At 33.4% G+C, this 19617-nt stretch overlaps 4 protein-coding genes across 4 annotated transcripts; all 4 read left to right on the forward strand.

The window, feature by feature from the left end:
- Positions 1 to 1663: 1663 nt before the first annotated feature.
- On the forward strand, positions 1664 to 2857 carry LOAG_01044 (hypothetical protein). The gene is made up of 3 exons (XM_003136584.2): positions 1664 to 1796; positions 2291 to 2350; positions 2653 to 2857. The coding sequence occupies exons 1-3, from the start codon at positions 1679 to 1681 to the stop codon at positions 2799 to 2801; spliced, it is 327 nt and encodes a 108-aa protein (XP_003136632.1). The 5' UTR covers positions 1664 to 1678; the 3' UTR covers positions 2802 to 2857.
- A 5729-nt stretch (positions 2858 to 8586) lies between these two features.
- On the forward strand, positions 8587 to 12941 carry LOAG_01045 (hypothetical protein; the record flags this gene model as incomplete). The annotated part of the gene is made up of 12 exons (XM_020445628.1): positions 8587 to 8844; positions 9010 to 9103; positions 9373 to 9472; positions 9610 to 9646; positions 9866 to 9991; positions 10088 to 10183; positions 10459 to 10614; positions 10776 to 10833; positions 11311 to 11572; positions 11742 to 11928; positions 12365 to 12607; positions 12780 to 12941. The coding sequence occupies 12 exons, from the start codon at positions 8587 to 8589 to the stop codon at positions 12939 to 12941; spliced, it is 1779 nt and encodes a 592-aa protein (XP_020303935.1).
- Positions 12942 to 13971: 1030 nt separating this feature from the next.
- On the forward strand, positions 13972 to 16456 carry LOAG_01046 (hypothetical protein; the record flags this gene model as incomplete). Its single annotated transcript, XM_003136586.1, has 8 exons — positions 13972 to 14130; positions 14539 to 14648; positions 14832 to 14956; positions 15122 to 15222; positions 15361 to 15474; positions 15616 to 15753; positions 16128 to 16232; positions 16319 to 16456. The coding sequence occupies 8 exons, from the start codon at positions 13972 to 13974 to the stop codon at positions 16454 to 16456; spliced, it is 990 nt and encodes a 329-aa protein (XP_003136634.1).
- Positions 16457 to 16963: 507 nt separating this feature from the next.
- LOAG_01047 (hypothetical protein) lies at positions 16964 to 18480 on the forward strand (the record flags this gene model as incomplete). Its single annotated transcript, XM_003136587.1, has 3 exons — positions 16964 to 17123; positions 17947 to 18080; positions 18328 to 18480. 3 exons carry the CDS (start codon positions 16964 to 16966, stop codon positions 18478 to 18480), a joined length of 447 nt encoding a protein of 148 aa, XP_003136635.1.
- Positions 18481 to 19617: the final 1137 nt, after the last annotated feature.

Consider the following 19617-nt stretch of genomic DNA (forward strand, 5'->3'; position numbering starts at 1 on the left):
AAATTTAATTAATGGAAAGGATCTTCCATACCTGGTGTTTTCGAAGTTTTAATCCATTTTGTCTCTTCGTACCATGGATCTTGCATCTCTTTTCCTAAATGTCGAATTATTTCGATTCAAGTTGTAATCCGAACGGAGTGAAGAGCAGTGAGCAAATGGAATTTATTATCGCAAGTAGAGCCTTGGAGATAATTATCTTCATCTATATTTGTGGAACAGTTACTTATAAAATCTTGATTCAAAGCTGAACTCCATTTCACCATAGTCTATTTAAGGCCTTAAGAAATAAATTTGGTTCCAAACACAATATTTCAATGGAATGCTCAAGGGTTTATTCGATAATTTTCTGCTCGTCTTTATCTGCGTTATGACGAATACTATGTTTAAGCTTAATCTGTTGTATTACAAAGAACATTCGTTTAAGAACATTCGTTCTAAATTTCTAAAACATCATACTAATCAGAATTTTAAGATGACAGGACTGTAAAGTTGAGGAATCATCTCTGATCTATCTCATAGACATCGTTTAATTAGCATAAATATAGCTTGTTACCGTTTGCAATACACATATTCTCCACTATTTTAATGCCTATTCACCTCTACCAATCAGTAGATTTAAAATTCCAGGATGATCGGCCGTTAATTAGCAATAAATCATCGAAAGGCCAAAACTGCTTATACTGTCAACAGTACTGTAAATTTAGAAACAGAAATAGCTAGTCATTTTTTGGTACTCTTTCCCAAGTCTTGTTTTTATTTCTCAGAAACAAATCCGGCATTTAAAATGATCGGTTGACGCAGTCCTTCAAAGTTCGCTTATATATGGACTCACTTATCTGTTCTATAATTGTATGTTTAATTGATTAGTATTTTACTATCCAACTGTTTATCTTGGTTGCATACTAATTAGGTATTACTTACTAATTATTATCCGCTGAAGCAGATAATAGACTACCCATATTTTCCAGAAGATCTAAGAAGTTGGAAAGGAATCTACAACCAGTTGGATGATAAGTTCAAACACTTCAGATCACCGAAAATCTGCAGTCAATGATAATTTTAATGGTGAAATGATATGCATTTAATAGAAACAATGAAGGGCTGTAAAATGCTAAATAACAATTGCTAATTAAGTCAGCTTCTTATTTCGATTTGGCTAAGCATAACAAGCTATTGTTATCCACTGAGGCATAACCTACTTATCTCTTCATAATCTATTTATCCAGCACAAATTAGTTAATTATGCCAATATGAGTGGCATGGTGTTATTTTGTCAAAAATAAGTGCAAACGACAAGTTTATTGAGATATAATGTTTGACATATTTATACTTACTCTTCTTACCATCAGTGTAAATGTAAAAAAGACTTTTGATGAATTGCATACTTCCTATTCTAAGATATAATCAAACATTTTTTAATTATACCGGAAGCATACAAGAATTTAAAGTTTGATCGAAAATGATCACTTATTTTAAAATTACGAAAAGAAGTGACCCCGACGCAAAATTCATTGAAGTATAATTTCGACCTATAATAAATCATTTTAGTCGTTTTTGACAATTGTACGCTTTCAGGAGAAGAATATTCAGTTATTGTGCATATCAGTTTTACCAGTTATGCTTGGCTGCTTCCGGAAAATTAATTTTCGCACAATCATATTTATTTTAGATTACCAATATGTCCAGAGAAGCAACATGCGTATCATGCCATTTTACAATATGCTTTGCTTTGCTAATCTTTGTACAATCCACCATTGCCATTCCAGTCTTCCATTCCAGGAAATTAACACTTCGACGTAAGCTTCATCTCTTTACAACCAAACGTGAAAGTTATCATGAAACTAAAACAATTTTAAATGTCTTAAAGACCATCCCGGTAATCATTCGTTTTATCCTGATAAAATTCTTTACCTTTTATATCTTTTTAAATACCATGAAATTAGTGAACAACTAAATAATTGTTTTCACTTCCTGTAAATTACCAAACGTTTTCGTTATTTAGCGACACTTCTGTAAAATACTTAAACCAAGCATTATTTAATTACCAACAAGTAGATGTTTAAACTCAACCTCTGTCCTGGAATAAGCTTGGCTTGATTTAGCAAGAAGGCACTGAACTCATTCTTTTACTATTTCTTGTTCTTATCGCTTTTAAAACACTTACGATATCCCGAAAGAAGAAGCGGAATTATGGAAAGTTTCACTTATTATTATTTTCAAGTGAAATTGCATCTATATGCATATTTTTGGCATAGTCGTTGATAAGTCAACAGTATTTCATTTTTTTCAGCAGATGAGCTTTTGTTAACTTATATACCTTCAGAAGGTTTGCTATCCCGAGCTGATCATGGTAAGCATTTTTCGAAATCCTTCTTTCGAAAATTATTGTTTGAAATTAATTTGATTTTTAAAAAATTGAACTATCTTAAAAATTCTTAGCTGAACTATTGAATGATCTGTAAAATCGTTCAGAATAAAATGCGATAAGAGATTTTATACTATGAAGTAATGGTCTAAATTTAATTTTTCCGGGAAATATTCAGGCAAAAAATCGGACTGATATACTTATTAAGTTCAAAGGAAAATACGGTATAGAATGTAGAACCAATGAATCTCAAAACAATCTCAACCAAACTTGAACCAGATTTGCAGAGAGTTGGTCCGATGTTCTGGAAAATATTCAAAATGATCATATGCAATACTTACCATTCCGAAGACTTATACGGAATACCGGTTCAGGCGATGAAGCACGCTATCAGATCCGACATGTGGGTGACTTGCCAATGTTTCGATTTGGATAGTTCCGTTCCTCTCTCTCGCTTCTCTATGCCTATGTCGTACATTTGGCTGATGGCGCATTAAATTTGATTGTATTAAAAGCTGTTGAATTTTATGTGCTTAAACGTCGGTCACTGCTCTACAACTCCTATCACTTGCTTTCTAGGTATTATTCACGAATCCATTGATTACGTTTGTCAGCTGGCCATTGATCTTATTTAATACTCAGAAACTTTAATCCTTCCCGAATTACATCTCCCAAACACTAATTTGAATTCAACTAAAAATAATTATAGAATGAAGTCAGTTTTTCTGAAGATTTATAATAAAAGAACATTGTAGAAAATTTTTAATTTCCGGTCTTTCTGGTTTCGGAAACATTTGCCTTTTTAAAAATCAAAACCAATAAACACCAACAAATCTTATTTACAAAGCATTATCCACAAAAAGGAAATTTTAAATAGTCCAAAATTATGAATGAAATGGATTCATTTCATTACATTGTCGAATCTCTTAATGAATATCTGGAAAAACTTTACATCTGATCAGTTGGAGTTGTTTTTTCGTTTGGCTGATATTTAGCTAAAATTCATTACGGTTGTTGATTCGTTCCCCGCCAAATATTGCCTCATTAAGTGACGCCACTAATTAGTATTCAGTAAAATGATTGCTGAGAAATAAAACAGTTGCAAATATTGTAAAATTATTCTGTAATAACGATTTTCAATTTGGTCCAATTCATAAATTGATACAGTATACTGATTGGGAAAGTGAATGGCATGTGGACAAATAAACCCTGTGTTTCTTCATAAGTCTTCTTTACAAAAAAGATTTCAAGATTTTAAAAGAAATTGAAATCTTCGACAATGTGTCGTGGTCAATTCTAATTTGCTGACCACACTATCCCATTTAGACAATTAATTTTCTCGTAGCAGAATCGCTAAGAAATGTCAAGCAGACAATGGCTAATTGGCCAGATAGCCATACCATAAATCATAAGTGGTTAACGTTTCTGTAAATTTTACTTGTGTGCTCGTGTCGGAAGCATAAAGAATAAAATACGAATGAATTGTTGCCTAGGCCTTTTCATGATATTATTCCTGTATCATTCATCATAAAACAGATAATAATACTAATAAATTACATGCACTTTATCATAGCAAAGGACTTTAGCTGCAGAGTTGCTCTAGGAGGTAGTAAGAGTGTAGAAAAAGTTAGAAGGTAGAGGAAGTAATCTATATGTGCTAAAACTTCATAATCATATTTCAACAAATATAATCATTAATTTCCCTCTTTCGGTGTATTAGAGTCAAGGTTCTTTTAGCAACTTTGAAATTGAAATTCAATGGGCAATCAATCAAGCATACAATAGCTGGATTTCATTTGGATGTCCGACTGTTTCTATCTGTCTGTGAGCACAAAATACAAAAACGCTGCCATTAATTCACTTCTTTTAAACTTCAATATGATTGATAGGAAGTTCCACTGGGGACAACTGTCCGTAGTCACTTCAATGGATTGTCACATTCGAACCCAATTCACTCATTGTCTATTTTCACCTCGAACTACCCGGTTTTCAGATGCCGATAAATTAATGGTCAAATTTTAAAATTAATTTATTCTCTTCTTCAAACCTATCAATTCAAAAAGTATGCATTGTGGTTAGCTTCGAATTTAAATTGTGTTCGTCCATTATTTATATCTTTTTATTGATACTTCGCAAGAAATTGTTTGAACTGGATTATGAATGATCTTTTGATAGTCATTTTCATTACAATGCAGAAGTGACATCTCTCCTATATCATAAATGTCATCGGAATTAAAATAATAAATGAAACCCTTCCGTTGCGGTATATTCAAAGAAAATAGTGCTATAATTTCATAAAATTTTCACTTTTTTATCAACATAGGAAGAATTACCTTTTTTGGAACATACTATTGTGTGCTATTTATTCCAGCTCGGATCATTTTATCGGCGAAAAACTGATGCCATCAGTTTGCAACAGGTATTAGAAATTTTAATCAGATTTTAATCTACAAATTTGAATCAATTTTGTCCTCTCCATCCAATATCCAAGCTGCACTAGACTGTATGCATTTTTTTTTTTTTGTAAAATGTTTTTTTTACAATACCTATAAAATGTTGTTTTTATTTTGGATTTAGGAAAAAGAGTTCCAGTTGAAAAAAAAAAGAAATTAGGACATTCAAAATCATAGCCTCATAGGTCTTATTTCTTTCTAAATCATAGGTCTTATTTCTTTCTAAAAGCGATTGTTTTTAAAAATATTCAATTTCTTTTTGTTGCATATTCATGTAAAATTTGAAGAATGTGTCCTGCGCTCTGTGATTCATCTTTTCTACGAGCAGTTTAGTGGTCAATTGCGCCATCAATTATTATAAAATGTTAGAGCAGATGGACTGCCATAGAAGACATGCACTTAATTTTCGGCTTTTTAACTAAGCAGTTTTAATTTAATATATTATCAAAATTATCAAAATGCATGAAGTCTTTATTAAGCATTGTGAGTTGATGCTGAACTGAACGACTGATTATATTCCTAAAATAGGGGGTTGAAGTTCTAATGGTCATCTTTGCTCCTTTATGAAATGCATTTGTGAATCCAACATAATCTAACTTATTTGGAAAATTAATTGATAATATTACAGCTTCAAACGATATTAGCCTACTTCTTCATTCGAAAATCTGCTTGCTGCTACATTTTTTGCTTTTTTCATACGAAACTTTAAATATGAATATCTTTAATTGAAATATTCATTTCCATTTCGCCAAAAATCTAAAGAACTTAAAAATTATAAGCATCAATGGAACTACTGATCAGTTGCGCTCATCTAAAATGAAAGGGCCAAATTGAGAAGATAGGATTTCCGCTTACTCTATTTCATTTAACTCGAATCCACTTTATATAATTTATATTTTATATTGTGCAGGTAATCAATTGGTTTAACTTGCTTATTTCTTTCGCCAACACAATCTAATTGTTTATTGATTAAATTTTTTTGTTTTTGTAAAATATATGTTTAGGAACATCCAATTTCAGTGAACGCATTTTTCGAAAGTTTTTCTTCCATTCTTCTTCGCTCATGCAATTAATTACTTTGGCTAATGTCCAGTTATAATTCTTTATTTTGGTTTTTCATCTTTTACTAAAACTTTTGTATGCATGTTATTTTCAAGATCTCATAGAAATCTGCTCAATACGTAATGTTAAATAGTGTAGAAAGCATGATATATAAAGTAGGGTTGTGACTGCTTCCTCTACTTAAACAGACAGACATTATTACTATCAGTTCTTCTTCGCTATAGAAAGGAGGTCCACATTAGAAAAACCACTTACCAACTGATGCGACCATTTTCAACTTTATGAAATTTATCGAGCGCTACTTAATGAAGTTATCGAAAGCCATTAATTTATTAAGATTTCAAAAAACCTAACCGACTTTAGATGAAGATTTGTTCAGCCATCTGTGAATGCATTGCAAACAGAATTCTCTTTTAAAATTGAATGCAAAGTAACGGATAGACAATGACTTCAAGCAAAAGACCACCTTATAAAATATTTACGGTTTTAAGAACTGAAACTTTTTTCCCAGCTCTCACGGTTATCATCTGAGAAAAGTGACAATTCATTATTAGATTAGCCGGCGATAATTTATCTAAATACAATTCCATTTCTTGAAGTTGTTTGTCGGCTATTATTCCTTTGACTATTTCCGACTTCTTTTTCACTACCATTTCGTTTCATTTTAATCCATTCCAATATAAAGCATTAAATAATTCATACCATAAAGTCTCTTTTATCTTGCCTATTTAGAAAACGGATGAAATACTCTCTCACTCTGTTAATACTAATTTTCAAGAAAAATTTCTACCAATCGGATGTGATTTCAAAATTATATTTGTGATAGTTAACGTTGTAGTCGCACATACTTTTTTTCAATTATGTTAGCAACCACTACGGTGAGAGGTAGTATTCTAAAACTAGTCGAATGCTTTCAGCTGAGATTTTGATGCCATGTCAGATTATAGCTAACAAGGGTACGAAAGTATTCTCTTGTACGTGAACCAGGTGATCTACTCTTTACTTTACTGTTTATCATGGTCCTCTCTTAAGCGGTTCCATAATCTGATTTATCAGCAAATTCCATAGTTGACACCTTTCAACCACAAAAAATGACATCATTATCATCGTTATGGTAATTTAAAATCTACGATAGTAGACTGCTCTGCTGATTCACTTCAGTTTAGGATAGTAAAATGGAAACGGAAACAAAGCGCCTGAAAATTCCGGGTATGCTGTTGCAGATACTGCTGCATAATCTTCGACTCTTATCATATCTTTTCTCAAATTTGTATATCAATTCGCATTCGCATAACTTTTTATTATTTCTTAGTATCATTGTTCACTTTACTTACACAGATATATTTCGTATTTCATCTTTTCATCTATTCTTTTTTAATGTTGCTTCTTTTCTTTCTTCTTTTCCTGATAAATGAGCAGTCAGAATGTACGGATGGAAACGTAATGTTTCGGCAACCAGATAGCAAAAACTTTATTCACAAAGACAAATGGTACTAAGCTTTCGGTAGTGAGTGTCAGTTAATCCGTATTTTAATATCATTCTGTCTGTTTGCTATATCAGAATTATTCGATAACGAAACGACTATTTGTTGATAGTCGATCGCAAATTGGCATTTGACAAAATGTCTTTACGCTTTGTCATTGTTTATTTTCAAAGAATCTCCCTTATTTCCTCTTGGTCGCTCTTCCATTCTACAATAACCTCAAAATAACTTATATCAAAAGAAATTATTCAGTTCTCTTACTATATAAGTTCGAATAACTTCAGCTGAAAGCATCTCGCAGATGAAAATACCCGTAAAACAGGAGGCCAGAAGAATTTTTGCTGGCGTTAGCCAACCAATATAATTGACCCCTGTATTTTATTCATGACCTTCGGTAGTACTTGAAAATAATCCCCAGAAAAGAATGAGAGATCACTTCTCACTAAGCTATTGATAAGCAATGAACAGTTTGTGGCTTCTTCCTCCCGAATTTGTGATACTTGTAAAGATATAACACATCTCAACGGCCGATGATGAAACAAAATATTATATCTGAAAATGAAACGGATTACATCAGCTTATCATTTTGTTAAAATGTACAATTATATACCATATTTGCACATATCATGACATAACGTTACGCATTTACATATGTCACATTTGTACCAGTGAATATAATTATAGATTGTTAATTAATGAATAGCAAGATGAGTAGATATCAGCCAACTAATTATGCAACTAAATGAACAAATAATTACACGTTCAGGATAGCTCAACGAGTTCTGAAATGGTAGTTGTTCAGATGTAAGCTGCATGGTAATGGTTCTAGTTGAAGTCTCTCTAGTGTTCATTCACACTTTTATTTAGTCGCATATTTAATATTGTATTCTCAAAATCATGCAACAGAAGTTGCATTTGCTGTCATAATTAAGGGCACTTTGTCGGTGACTTTTCAATCTTCATTGAATAAAACACTTGTTTTTATTCATTATCAGAAAACGGAAAATGACGGTACAGTTATATTTCATAAATGAAAGCTCATAGTCTCGACAATTTCTACCATGAATTTAATATGGCAATTGTTTTTCTCACTTATCCTATTTTCTTTTCCTCTTAAAAAACTTCTGGACCTGATCTTTAAGGTTGAAAGATACTTATATGAGATTCCAAAATACCCTAAAATCGTCACCTGTTTTCTATAAGTCATCTTTAATCAAAAAAAATGGAAAACCTTCGAACTGTCAATTTCAAGGCTTATATGGATGCAAATAATTTGAAGAGTCGCAGAAGGATGATAAAAACCTCTAGTGCTACAAACCTCGACAAGAATGAATTTTCTGTTAAAAATGCTGAATATCATTCCATTCGCTGTGAAATTTGTTCTGAACCTTTTCACATCAGAAAGCGATTACCAAAGTTGCTACCTTGTGAACACAATTTTTGTGAACAGTGCATTTTCTCGCTTTGTTGCCATCAACAGGTAATCTTCTGGACAGTATTGTGTCCATTTATTTTTAAATTTGGAAATCAAAGTAACTAAATCATTCTCGAAGTAACTAAATCATTCCTTCTCAAGTCGATGAATGTGAAGAGATAACAGTGACAGTTATATAATTCTCTCAAAGTATAAGACGTGAAATTTCAGTATTATTTATTAGACTCGATTAACTGTCCCACGTGCCACACCGAATTCAATACCTCAACAGCTCTTGCTGCTACTACTAATTATGGTTTATGTCGTAAGTTACAAGCTTAATTATTAACTGTCTACCAGTCAATTTCATGGCAGTGAGTTGCCAAGTTATTTGAATAAAAGTTCTTATGTCACATTATCAGTGAATACAAGCTATGTGCATTCATTACAGCATTACTTCCTTGCTGTCAAGTATCTTTCATGCTTTGTTATTTAGTTCTTGTCAGTTGATATGTTGACTATTTGCTCTGTTATTCATCACTAACTTCAACCTTGTATGATACTTTCAACAACTTTGAATTTGTCGCAATTCAGAATTATTGGAGGCAATACAAGTGCAACAAATAGGGACTAGCAGTGATGCCAATATAACTGTCATCCATGTCCCTGACAATAATTGTATCATGAGAAACAGGTTAGTTAGACTACACTCCTGGCAACTAAATTCAAGAGCATTCTCCAGTCCCAAAAGTTGCCAACCGATGCAGTGCACTGATTGTTCTCGTAAAATGAACGTAAAAAAGTGTCGGAAAGAAGCTCGATTTTGCGCAGGCTGTTTTACCACCAAAAAGATGACGATGATTGCTTGGTAAATTATTACTGATTATAGAAAAAGCAAAATTAATTACATTAATTGTATTCCCTTTTGCTTCTGTTACATTTGATTACAAGTTGACAGATGAAGCGCTCCGATAGCTCTCTCTATATCGCAGAATTCTTTATAATTATCCACTAAGATATTTCCACCCAAGAGCTGCCTATTCATCTCCAGGAGATGATTTACATTAGTTATTGAGAAATGATTTAGCGTGTGGTATGTCTGGAATGCTGTGTAAATAGACACAATGGTCACAAATTGGTAACTCTGAATGAACTCGAACATGAACACCAAAAACTGATTGGAGATTTGCGTACCTTACAACAAAGCATTCAGGTTTTCATTTAAACTGAAATTGAAAGGAACTGAAATTTGATTGTTTCCATTGTGACTTGTAAATATGGTAATAGTGCGAAAACTTTTGAGTTTCAGAAAATAAACAAATGGATAGAAGCCAGTTTAAAAGTGCTCAGTGAAGATCCTGTGATGTCTGCAATAGACTTTACTGCATTATGCAAAGCGAAACAAGTACGTTTTAAGGGGTTTACAATTAAGGTGATTGATGGATGAATAAATCCCCTTGTTGAACTTATTATTTACTGTTTATGTACGGTCTCACGTCATGTTTAACTTGAGTTTGAAAATTCAAAAAGAGGAAAAGAGATCATTATTGTATTTTCTGAATTGCAGAAAGTAATTTCTTAATGTTGTCGCATCAGTTATTTAAAGTTATCAACTGTGACAGTTTCTTGTCTCATATTTTAAATATTCTGCACAATATATTTTATCAGAGTTATTTGCAGAACCTTCGGAATGAATGTGAAGCTGATATGAAATTTGCCCTGTCGGTTTTAGAAAACGGTGATACAACTCCCTTACCGCCTACAGCTTTGCAGAGGATGAGGCAGCACCAGTATCACAATAGCGCCAGATTACATAAATTGTTACATTTTATCGAGGTTCTTGTTGAAGGCATAAGAAGTGCAGGCTGAATTTAATAGTAGTCATGTACATCATGAAGTCCATTTTGTACACATGCAATCTTACATTCTCTAACAATTTGTTTGGAAAAGTACGACCACATTCTGGAATAAATCTGAGACCCGATGTAAATTTTCAGAAATGTAACCAATCAATCAAACAACGCTGTAATCGAAGCATTAAAGTGGACACTTCAAGTCAGTTTATTTTAATTGTTAACTCAGCTAGACACATTCTATGTTTAATTTATACTTGAATTTGATGAATTGGATTTAGCTCTATAAAGACGACAGCAGAAAAGCTTTCCAAAAAAAACAGTAAGACCGATGTGTAACAGATTAGTTGGAAAGGACAGTTCAGTTTCCTTTAAATGGAAAAATTGTTTATTCAGATTCCTTTGTACTTCAATACAGCTGTTTATTGTGCTATCTTGAACACTCTAAAATTAGGAACTTTTATTTAAAATAGATGTAAACAATTAACAAATAAATACCGCGAGTGGGATGACTAAATTTCAAGAAATTGTTATAAAAAGTGTATTCATGAATAAAGTCACTAACGCAACGAGAGATGAAGAATTCGTAAGGGCAATTGCGCCAAGCGCAATCAGTACTCTACCTTCCTCAAAGTCAAAGGCAAAGCCATTGAGCTAAGCAAATTCTATTGAATTTCAGCATCCCATTCGTCGCTATTTTCTGTGGGCCATCAAACGCGTATCACTCTCTGCAATAGTGCTTCCGATGATCGATCAGCAGCAGAAGCAATTGCAGCGATATTGGCAGTTGCCTTGAATCGTAGATCACGTAACGGAAGCAGAAACAGAATGGCAGTTGTAGAAGAAGCCATGAAAGTAATGAGTAAGAAAAGCTCAACAAAAACCGTACGACGCGCAGCTCTTCTGTGTTGCGCGAAACAGCTGCGCGAATTTATCGACGAGTACTATTTGCATTGAATTTATTTAGATCAGATACCATTGTCTCCTGAGGTAGCAGTATCCAGCTACTGAGTAATTTCATTCAGTCATAACCGATAAAACATGGAACCCAAGAAAGTTAAGAGTCAAGCATTCGAGAAGCTCCGTCGTGGTTCTTAATTAATATTACAGGAGCATCAGTGCGCAATCAATACTTCTTTACATCGATGCATATTTGCATATATTTTACCAGTTAAATAATCTGGTGACACGATTTCCATCCGATGACGATAGTGAAGACATAGCAGTAGTAACACGGTGGGACATTTGGAAACTGATACAAGTGGTATATAGTGATCTGATGAGATATGCAGCCAAGGTAAACATATGCATCACTTTTCTATCAACATTAAATCAAATAAACAATTGAGTCTGTTACTGTTGGATAGTGACATGACATAAAACCTTTCCAAATTTAATCCCAAAGAATTTATTCAATTCTTTACCGAAACAGGAATTTCACTGAAGGACTTTCCCTAGTATTATCTAACTAAATCGTTTGCCATTATCAATCAATGTAGAGAGCGTCGTTTGTATGATTCATCAGATGTTTTCGGTTAGGTTTTAGAAGTTCATTGCTCGAGTTATGACCTTATGTTTAGAGCTAATAACAAAAAAAAGAAGAGGAACTTTTTCCTTAATGAGTAATATAGGATGTTTTAGGGCATGTTTCATGGTAGTTGAAAGTATATTTTGAACGTTTAATTTTTATTCAATACACTTGAAGTATCGGCGGTGAAGTGCGAGGTTTGCAGTATTGGGAAAGTGACGGAAGTGAACGAGTAGACTTGGTGGATGACTTGGCTTTCCTCTGCTCACTTTACTCGGATGTAAGCGATGAAGCAACGATCACTATTTGCATGATTGAAGCAGCTCGTGCTCGAGCTGCTGTTGCAGCAGGAGCAGTAGCTATCTCTGCTACCACTGTCAGTAACTCCTGCGAGAAAATGAGCGGAAGTGAGGATGATCGACGAATCACAATGAATATTAGACTTAATGTAGCTTCTATCATATTTGAATTTTTAGCTTTTCAACAGATGGTAAATTGTGCCATAAGCCAGTGATAAGTTTGAATGTTTCTATTATTAGTATAACTCAATTATTTCAGTAACCTTTCCTCAGTCACAGATTCTGGGTACATAACTCTTTTCTGAACTGATAACTTTTCAGTTAATCGATGAACATCTGCTGGAATGTCGGCGAGTACAGAAGCTTCAACGGTTACGTGCAGCTACCGTTACAAGGCATCAGAAATGTGCTCGTCAACAGTCGCTGAAAGGACTATGGAAACTTCTTTCTACGTGTTTTGACAGATTTTCACAACATCAGTGAAACATCCTTGCGTCTCTCGCTGCTTTATAAATATTCTGTCATAAAAAAAAAGAAAACATTTGCAAAGGATTGGAAAGTGTTCAAATGCAACTTTGTCATTTTTGCGCAACAAAGCCATTTATTACAACGACGCACTAAATAACTACGAGCTCAAATGAAATATCAATACATCAGTAAGACTCTGTCCATAACACGATTCTGAAGATGGCGATGCCGAACAGATTGTGAATGGATCTTTAATGATTCACAAAAAACACAAAAGAAACCTTCAAACCCGTTCAGTTTATTTCATCTGCAGATTAAGTTATTGCTGATAGTTAGGACCACTTAACTTAGCCAGTCTATCGGTCAGTTTCTTATCGGCCTGCTGAAACTTTTAGAAATACGTTCCGTATGCCTCAAACTACCTAATGATTGCTACAGCTAGGTGCTGAACTCAGATTTTGTGAAGAACTGAAGTGAAATACCGAGTAATGAGAAGAGTTATGAAGCGCAAAGAAGTCATTGCTGCATGAAAATATTGCAAGTGTATAAAATTAAACGGTCATTTGGACTACTGAAAGGTCCTGATTCATATGTGGATAAATTTGCATAATAAATGAATAGAAGGAAGTTATAAATTAGAATGGAGTTTGATTCAGACTCCATTGTACACGGTTGCTAATTGATACATTATTGGTCCAAATCATTCATTTTCCCACACGAAGACTATTCTTAGTAAGGCCTTTCTCAGTCTTTCCTGTATTATTATCATATTTTATTATATACTTTAAAAATCATCTGAATGACCAGGCAAATATTGTTCGCAATCAAGACAAGTCATAATTTCTCAAGAGTTGAAGCTTTATAATCGAATTTTCAGAAGTTTCATCTGAATGCGCAACATTCTTCATTTCACAGAAATTTTTCTGCTTGAATCCATTGTTATGAAAATGAATTTACTCGACAGTTCATTTCAAATCTCTGAGTTGTAAATTGCAGTAAGCTCATAATATTTGGTAAGTGCCAAAAAGAGCTCAAAACGGTGGTAATGCCAACTGCTGCCACCAATGGTTTCTGTATGTTTGCGCAGGAATTACGAATCAAAATAACGGGACGCAGGCATTACTATCAGGATGATATAATTTCACCGTATTTAATCCGTATTGTAACACCACTGTGGGAACGCCTTACGAGTGAGGAGAAGAAGGTCAGCCATCTGACACGCTCATGAAGTTGAATGACTTCCCAGCACTTAATTAGATTTTTTTTCTCTTTTTGCGCGCAACCTGATTAGTTGAAGCATATCAGAAAATCGCTTATGATGAGGCAATTCCCCTTACAAGAATCCCGAGGAATGTTATGCAACTTGTCCAGAATAATGGATTGAGGTTGAAATTGAGGAGACGATTTCAAGGGTGAATATGGCCTTTTAATTTAGGATCGTGAAATCCTAAATTCCAAGAGATTTTCATCTTTTATCCATACCATCATTTGCAACATTTGCAAAGATTGTATTTAGAGGACATCTCAGTAAACAATTAAATTTTGCGACGGAGTATGTAAGAGCAAAGACATAGAAAACGAGCAAATGTACAACTCAATAGTTTTTAAATAGGTCTGGAAAGATCGAGCAAAAATGAAACGTCATATCGAGGAGTACTTCATTTTAATGCATCAACCAAGAGTGTTAGTGAAACGGAAAAAACATGAACATGAGGCGACGGAGTAAGTTTTGCATCTCGTCCTGTCATCTTTCCACCAAAACTTTTAGAAACCGAATGAGGAAGAAAGTGGTGAGACGAGAAAAGGATTAAGCAATTGTGGTGCAGAGATATATCTGTACCTTATCCTCTTAATATTGCTTTTTTTTTCATTGCCGATCAGGAGTTTAATTAAAAGAATTTGCAGTGCAGAGATTAATGAAATTGAGGACAAAGGACAAAATGAGAAACTTGATGAGTTTGATGAAAACGATTATCCGGAAGACTCAATGATTGGTATACCGCTGAACCAGAAAGATTATGATTCAGAAGGTTCATCACTTCGGAACATATATGAAGAAAAATGAAAATGGATAAAATTGATGGGAAGGAAAAGCTGTCTTCTATAATATCACCGTTTGTTCAAATAAATTGCATTAAGTGAATGAGAGAAAATTAACATTCTTCATAATTAATTTTGAATTTAAAAAATTACAGAAAATGGTATCAGTCCGTGGACATACAAGGAAAAATATGAAAAGGATAAAGGACGAGTATTTGAATTTCTACGCACTCTTAATGGATTGGATGAAATTCGAGTTAGTATTAAAAGTTTTGGATTCTCTGATTTCTTCTTGAACAAATGTCAGAAGTGAACAACAAATCTAGAAATATTGACCCAGCAATATGATTTTGAATTTTTCTGAAGCTATTCGAGCATTTTGAAAATGTTTCAGCGAGCTCGATTTTTGTTTATTTCGGTGCAAACATATGGCAATGTAGATGGTATATGCATACCTGCTGAAATTGCAATTTGTGAATTCAATCTAAAGCACGGTATCATTGATAAGGTGTCAGTTCTCAACTATACTTTTTTCTAATTGGAGATGAGTGCAAGATGTTGGTGAATTACGTATAAAATATTCACGAACAAGTTTGTCAATGAATTACGTACATGAAAGAAACTTTTATAAGTTAATAAGCGTTTACAGTATACGTCGGTTATTGGACCGTGGCGTTTGAACAATGAAATACAACGACGAAGGGCTGAATTTCATGCAAGCGAAACGCACCAAATTCACTTAGATATGTCTGGTGGAAAAACATTCAAAATTCCAACTCAAAACTCGGTGCTTTTATTTGAGTTTCATATTGCTTCTCCGAAGTATAAAACATGCCTTACGGATGTATTCAATGCTCTCGCATTTTTTCAATGGATCAAAACACTGCAATAAATTTATTTAACGCAATAAACTGGCCTTTCTCAAAGATATTTTGGAGAATGAAAAGAGATAAAATTGAAATTAATCAGTTTAATTTGTTGTTTGGAGTGCTCTGAATTAGGATGTTCACTATTGCGCCACCTTCGGTTGCTTTTTGGGGAATCAAGCAATACAGTAATATATTAAAATATGGATGAATTGTATTCAGAAATTAGGTATTGTTTCGTCAACGAGTAGAATTATCGTTTGAAATTGTTGAAGTCTATCTTGAAATATTACAGTGTTTGAGAGAAATTTTGGGTCGCTGTGAGCCAACTATTGCGCAGTATCAAGGGGTTTTTGTTGGCCTGTATCGTGATGGAATTGCTGAATTCGACAATGATGTGGTTAGTTGGGAATTCGAAATATTACACCAACTTGATACCCTATATATTTGAAAACATTTTCTTCATAGAAGATATTTTCTTTACAGGAGCAACAGGACTTGGTAACCTCTTACAACAGCAGCAATGGTAACGATACTCACAATCGAAGACGATCTCAAAGCGGTAATAGTAGCAATGGTACCGGTTCCAACAGTCGAACATGTGAGCTATTTGAGTGGAAATGATCTAAATTTCAATAATAACATGACAGTCATTCAATTGTTCGGAAGTTATAGTTTTTAATCATTCAAATGAATCGAAGTTAATGATACCAATAACTAATAACCTGATATTATCACACGGTCACTCATTTGCTTCCTCATTTAATATTCATTTAATATTCAAGAAATGTTCTCTTTTAGACATAACATATCACAACAAAGAAAAACGAGGAAAATTCACTAGAGGTATGCATAAATGTCTAGAAGTTATCAATTCACTTAATTTTTTTACAACAGCATACATCATTTTGATCATTGCTTGACAATTATCATTGGAACAGACAGTGTTATCTGAATTGCTTAAAACGCATCATTATCTAGGCATTGTTACTCAATAATTCTATCCTTTAAACCAAAACAAAGTGACTGAAGTGTCGTCTCTGAAGAGCGACAGGATTTACGAAGGTCGGTCGGTTATGTTGCATCACTACTTACAAGCACTGTGGGATCTATGCCCTGAAAACAGGATGCATGAATAGTCATTATGGGTCCAAACGTCCACAGCAAACACAACCGATTTTTGTCGCCAACAAAGAAGGACGCCGTTGGTTGGTTTGCCTCAATCACGAGTACGAGAAAATACGCGCAAGTCTGGAATATCTTAAACAAGCGCAAGGACTCTCCTATGATGGTAATCAATTATTACTCATACTTTTCGAATAGATTATTCAGCGCTAAAAAAAGTACTCTTTCCACTTTTGACCACTTAGACTTACAGTTTTGTTCTCTGCTTGGTAATTGTTTCATGAAGATTCAATTTTAAAGAAGAATGTAAAATTTGTGATGACATCTAAATAGACTGACAGCGATTTTTAAATTTCCTTAAGTCATTGACTATTTGGCATAGAGATCGCATTTTTCTCATCAGTTCTGGAAAAAATGTGCCAACTGAAAAAGGATTTTGTGTTAGACCAAAATTTTTAGTTTTTCATTTGAATTCAGAACTCCCACAGTTTTTATTTCCTAGTGCTTTGGAAAATTCAATTTTTTTAAGCACAAATTACGTGCAAACAAAGTTTATGACGAAAGTCATTCAGCGAACAATTAAAAACTTTTAAATGCCTTCACTTCCATTTAATTTCATTCGAAATTATTCCATAAGCTTTCCATCACAAACCGCATCAAAAGTGGTGAAAAAATTAAGAAAGCACCAATCCCAATGATTCTATGAGTTTGCTTGAGTTCGGACTTGAAATTTTTCGAATAAGTTAAAAGTTTTGGCACTGTTCACTGGTATCATTCCTAAATTTATTTGGAATGAAGTGTCTGAAGTCCTTCATGCTTTCGAAAAATTATTAAGCTGAAAATAAAATCAAAAAACCAGATTTATTTTTAATTATCAAACTACTAACAGCTTTATTTATACATTCGCTGCCAAATCTTTTCAAATTAAATTGACAGTATGTTAAAACTTTATTGAGCATTCATTTTTAATTTGAATGTCATATATTCAGGCTTTCCTACAACAGAAGATCGCTTCTGGTATGCTGATGCAGTGGTTGATGCTCTTGCTGAATACGCCAACGGTACACCTAATTTGGAATACAAGTTATGGATGGATATTTTTGGAAAAAAACAGCCATTTGAGGTTGCTGTAAAACTGTACGGGGCGCCAATGATATCGTGTATTAGATAAGGTACTGGTTCAAACAAAGCACTGCAGATAGAGCAGATTAAATAACACGAATATAATTTAAATTTCAAATTAAATTTCGAACTACTGGAACACCTTAAAATCTATCCTTAGGATGATGATGAATCATATGAAGAGAGAAGAAAAAAGAATGTCTACAAGTTATCTGTACTAAAATTAATATCCTAAGGTGATTTTATAGTTTAATACTCCATGGGAACGTCGGACCAATGTATTTTGTCGGATACATGATGTAACACGAAATTGTTGCTGCGCTTCCGCAACTGCCATTCGGAGCTGTTTTGCGATATTTTTTGCTCTTCGTGAACCTTTGGATTTAACTTTGGCTGATTAATACGATATATAAATTTAAATCTAAGTCGGTTAAATTGATTTAAGTCGCTTTAGTTAACATTGCTTTGTGAAGAATTAAATAAAGATCTTATAGTGTCATTGTAATATTCAATACGGTGTATAAATTTAAATCCAAGTCATTTAAATCACTTATCTTCCAGTTAATGTTTTTGCGGTTCACCAACTATAAAGTGGTGAAAAGGTTGACACGTTACAAATCAGATCGACATGACGTACATGAAGGTAACAGAAGCAAAATGTATAAATGTTAACTGAGTTGTTATGAAAAGGCAGTGCATGTAAAAGTAAAGCAAACAATCTGTTGTGGAATTTGAAATGGAAAATAGTGTTCTGATGAATGATAACATCTTGTAATCCGAAGATCCATAATTATGTCGGAGAGAATGCTCATTTTATCATGCCTCCTAGCAGGATCAGGTCATCATGATGCGATCAAAAAATGATTCCGGTACTACGCTAAAAGAAAACAACACATGATATTATGAGATATAGAACATGCATGTATAATTAATGATATAACGAATATGAATACATCAAACGGTGATTTATGGAACCGAATTGGTCACAAGTATGAAATACATTGTGCAAGAGTTTGGTTGACAATGTTTGTATTAATGTTCCGTATATAAGTATTAATATTCCTTATGTACGTTTGTTTGACAGATTTTTCTCGATGCTGCTAAAAAAGTTCATAGGCAACAAATAAAAGGGATATTTGATATATTAAAAAATAAAAGGATATATTTGACAATTGGAAGCTTTCTTTATTTGGGATGTGAGCATTTATCATAAGAAGCCCGAATTTTCCCAACCAAAATTTGACAAGCAAAGTATCTAATCAGTTGAGGAAGAAAAATTAAAGGAGTTGTTTGTCAAAAATTGCACTTTGGAATGATTTAATAATTTTTTTAGAATATTCATTTTTACTAGGTCATAAACTAATCTTTGGTCGAAATAACGATGATAATATATAAACGGCAGCGGAAATGGGCGTTGCTGACAACGGCCTATTTCGTTGTAAAGATATTTCAGATCAGTATTTAACGGTAATTCTTGATTTTCATTCACCTGCTGCTATTTATCATCTACAGTTTCGTGGTGATCCAAAAAAAAAAAA

This window comes from Loa loa, assembly GCF_000183805.2.
Source record: "Loa loa unplaced genomic scaffold supercont3.162, whole genome shotgun sequence".
In the NCBI taxonomy this organism is placed as follows: Eukaryota; Metazoa; Nematoda; class Chromadorea; order Rhabditida; family Onchocercidae; genus Loa; species Loa loa.

Bases quoted from the DNA above. Each gene is read 5' to 3' on its own strand.
- LOAG_01044 (XM_003136584.2), top strand. From the start codon at position 1,679: ATGTCCAGAGAAGCAACATGCGTATCATGCCATTTTACAATATGCTTT. The intron at 1,797-2,290 runs GTAAGCTTCATC...CATTTTTTTCAG, and splicing joins CAGGAAATTAACACTTCGAC to CAGATGAGCTTTTGTTAACT. The intron at 2,351-2,652 runs GTAAGCATTTTT...CCAGATTTGCAG, and splicing joins GCTATCCCGAGCTGATCATG to AGAGTTGGTCCGATGTTCTG.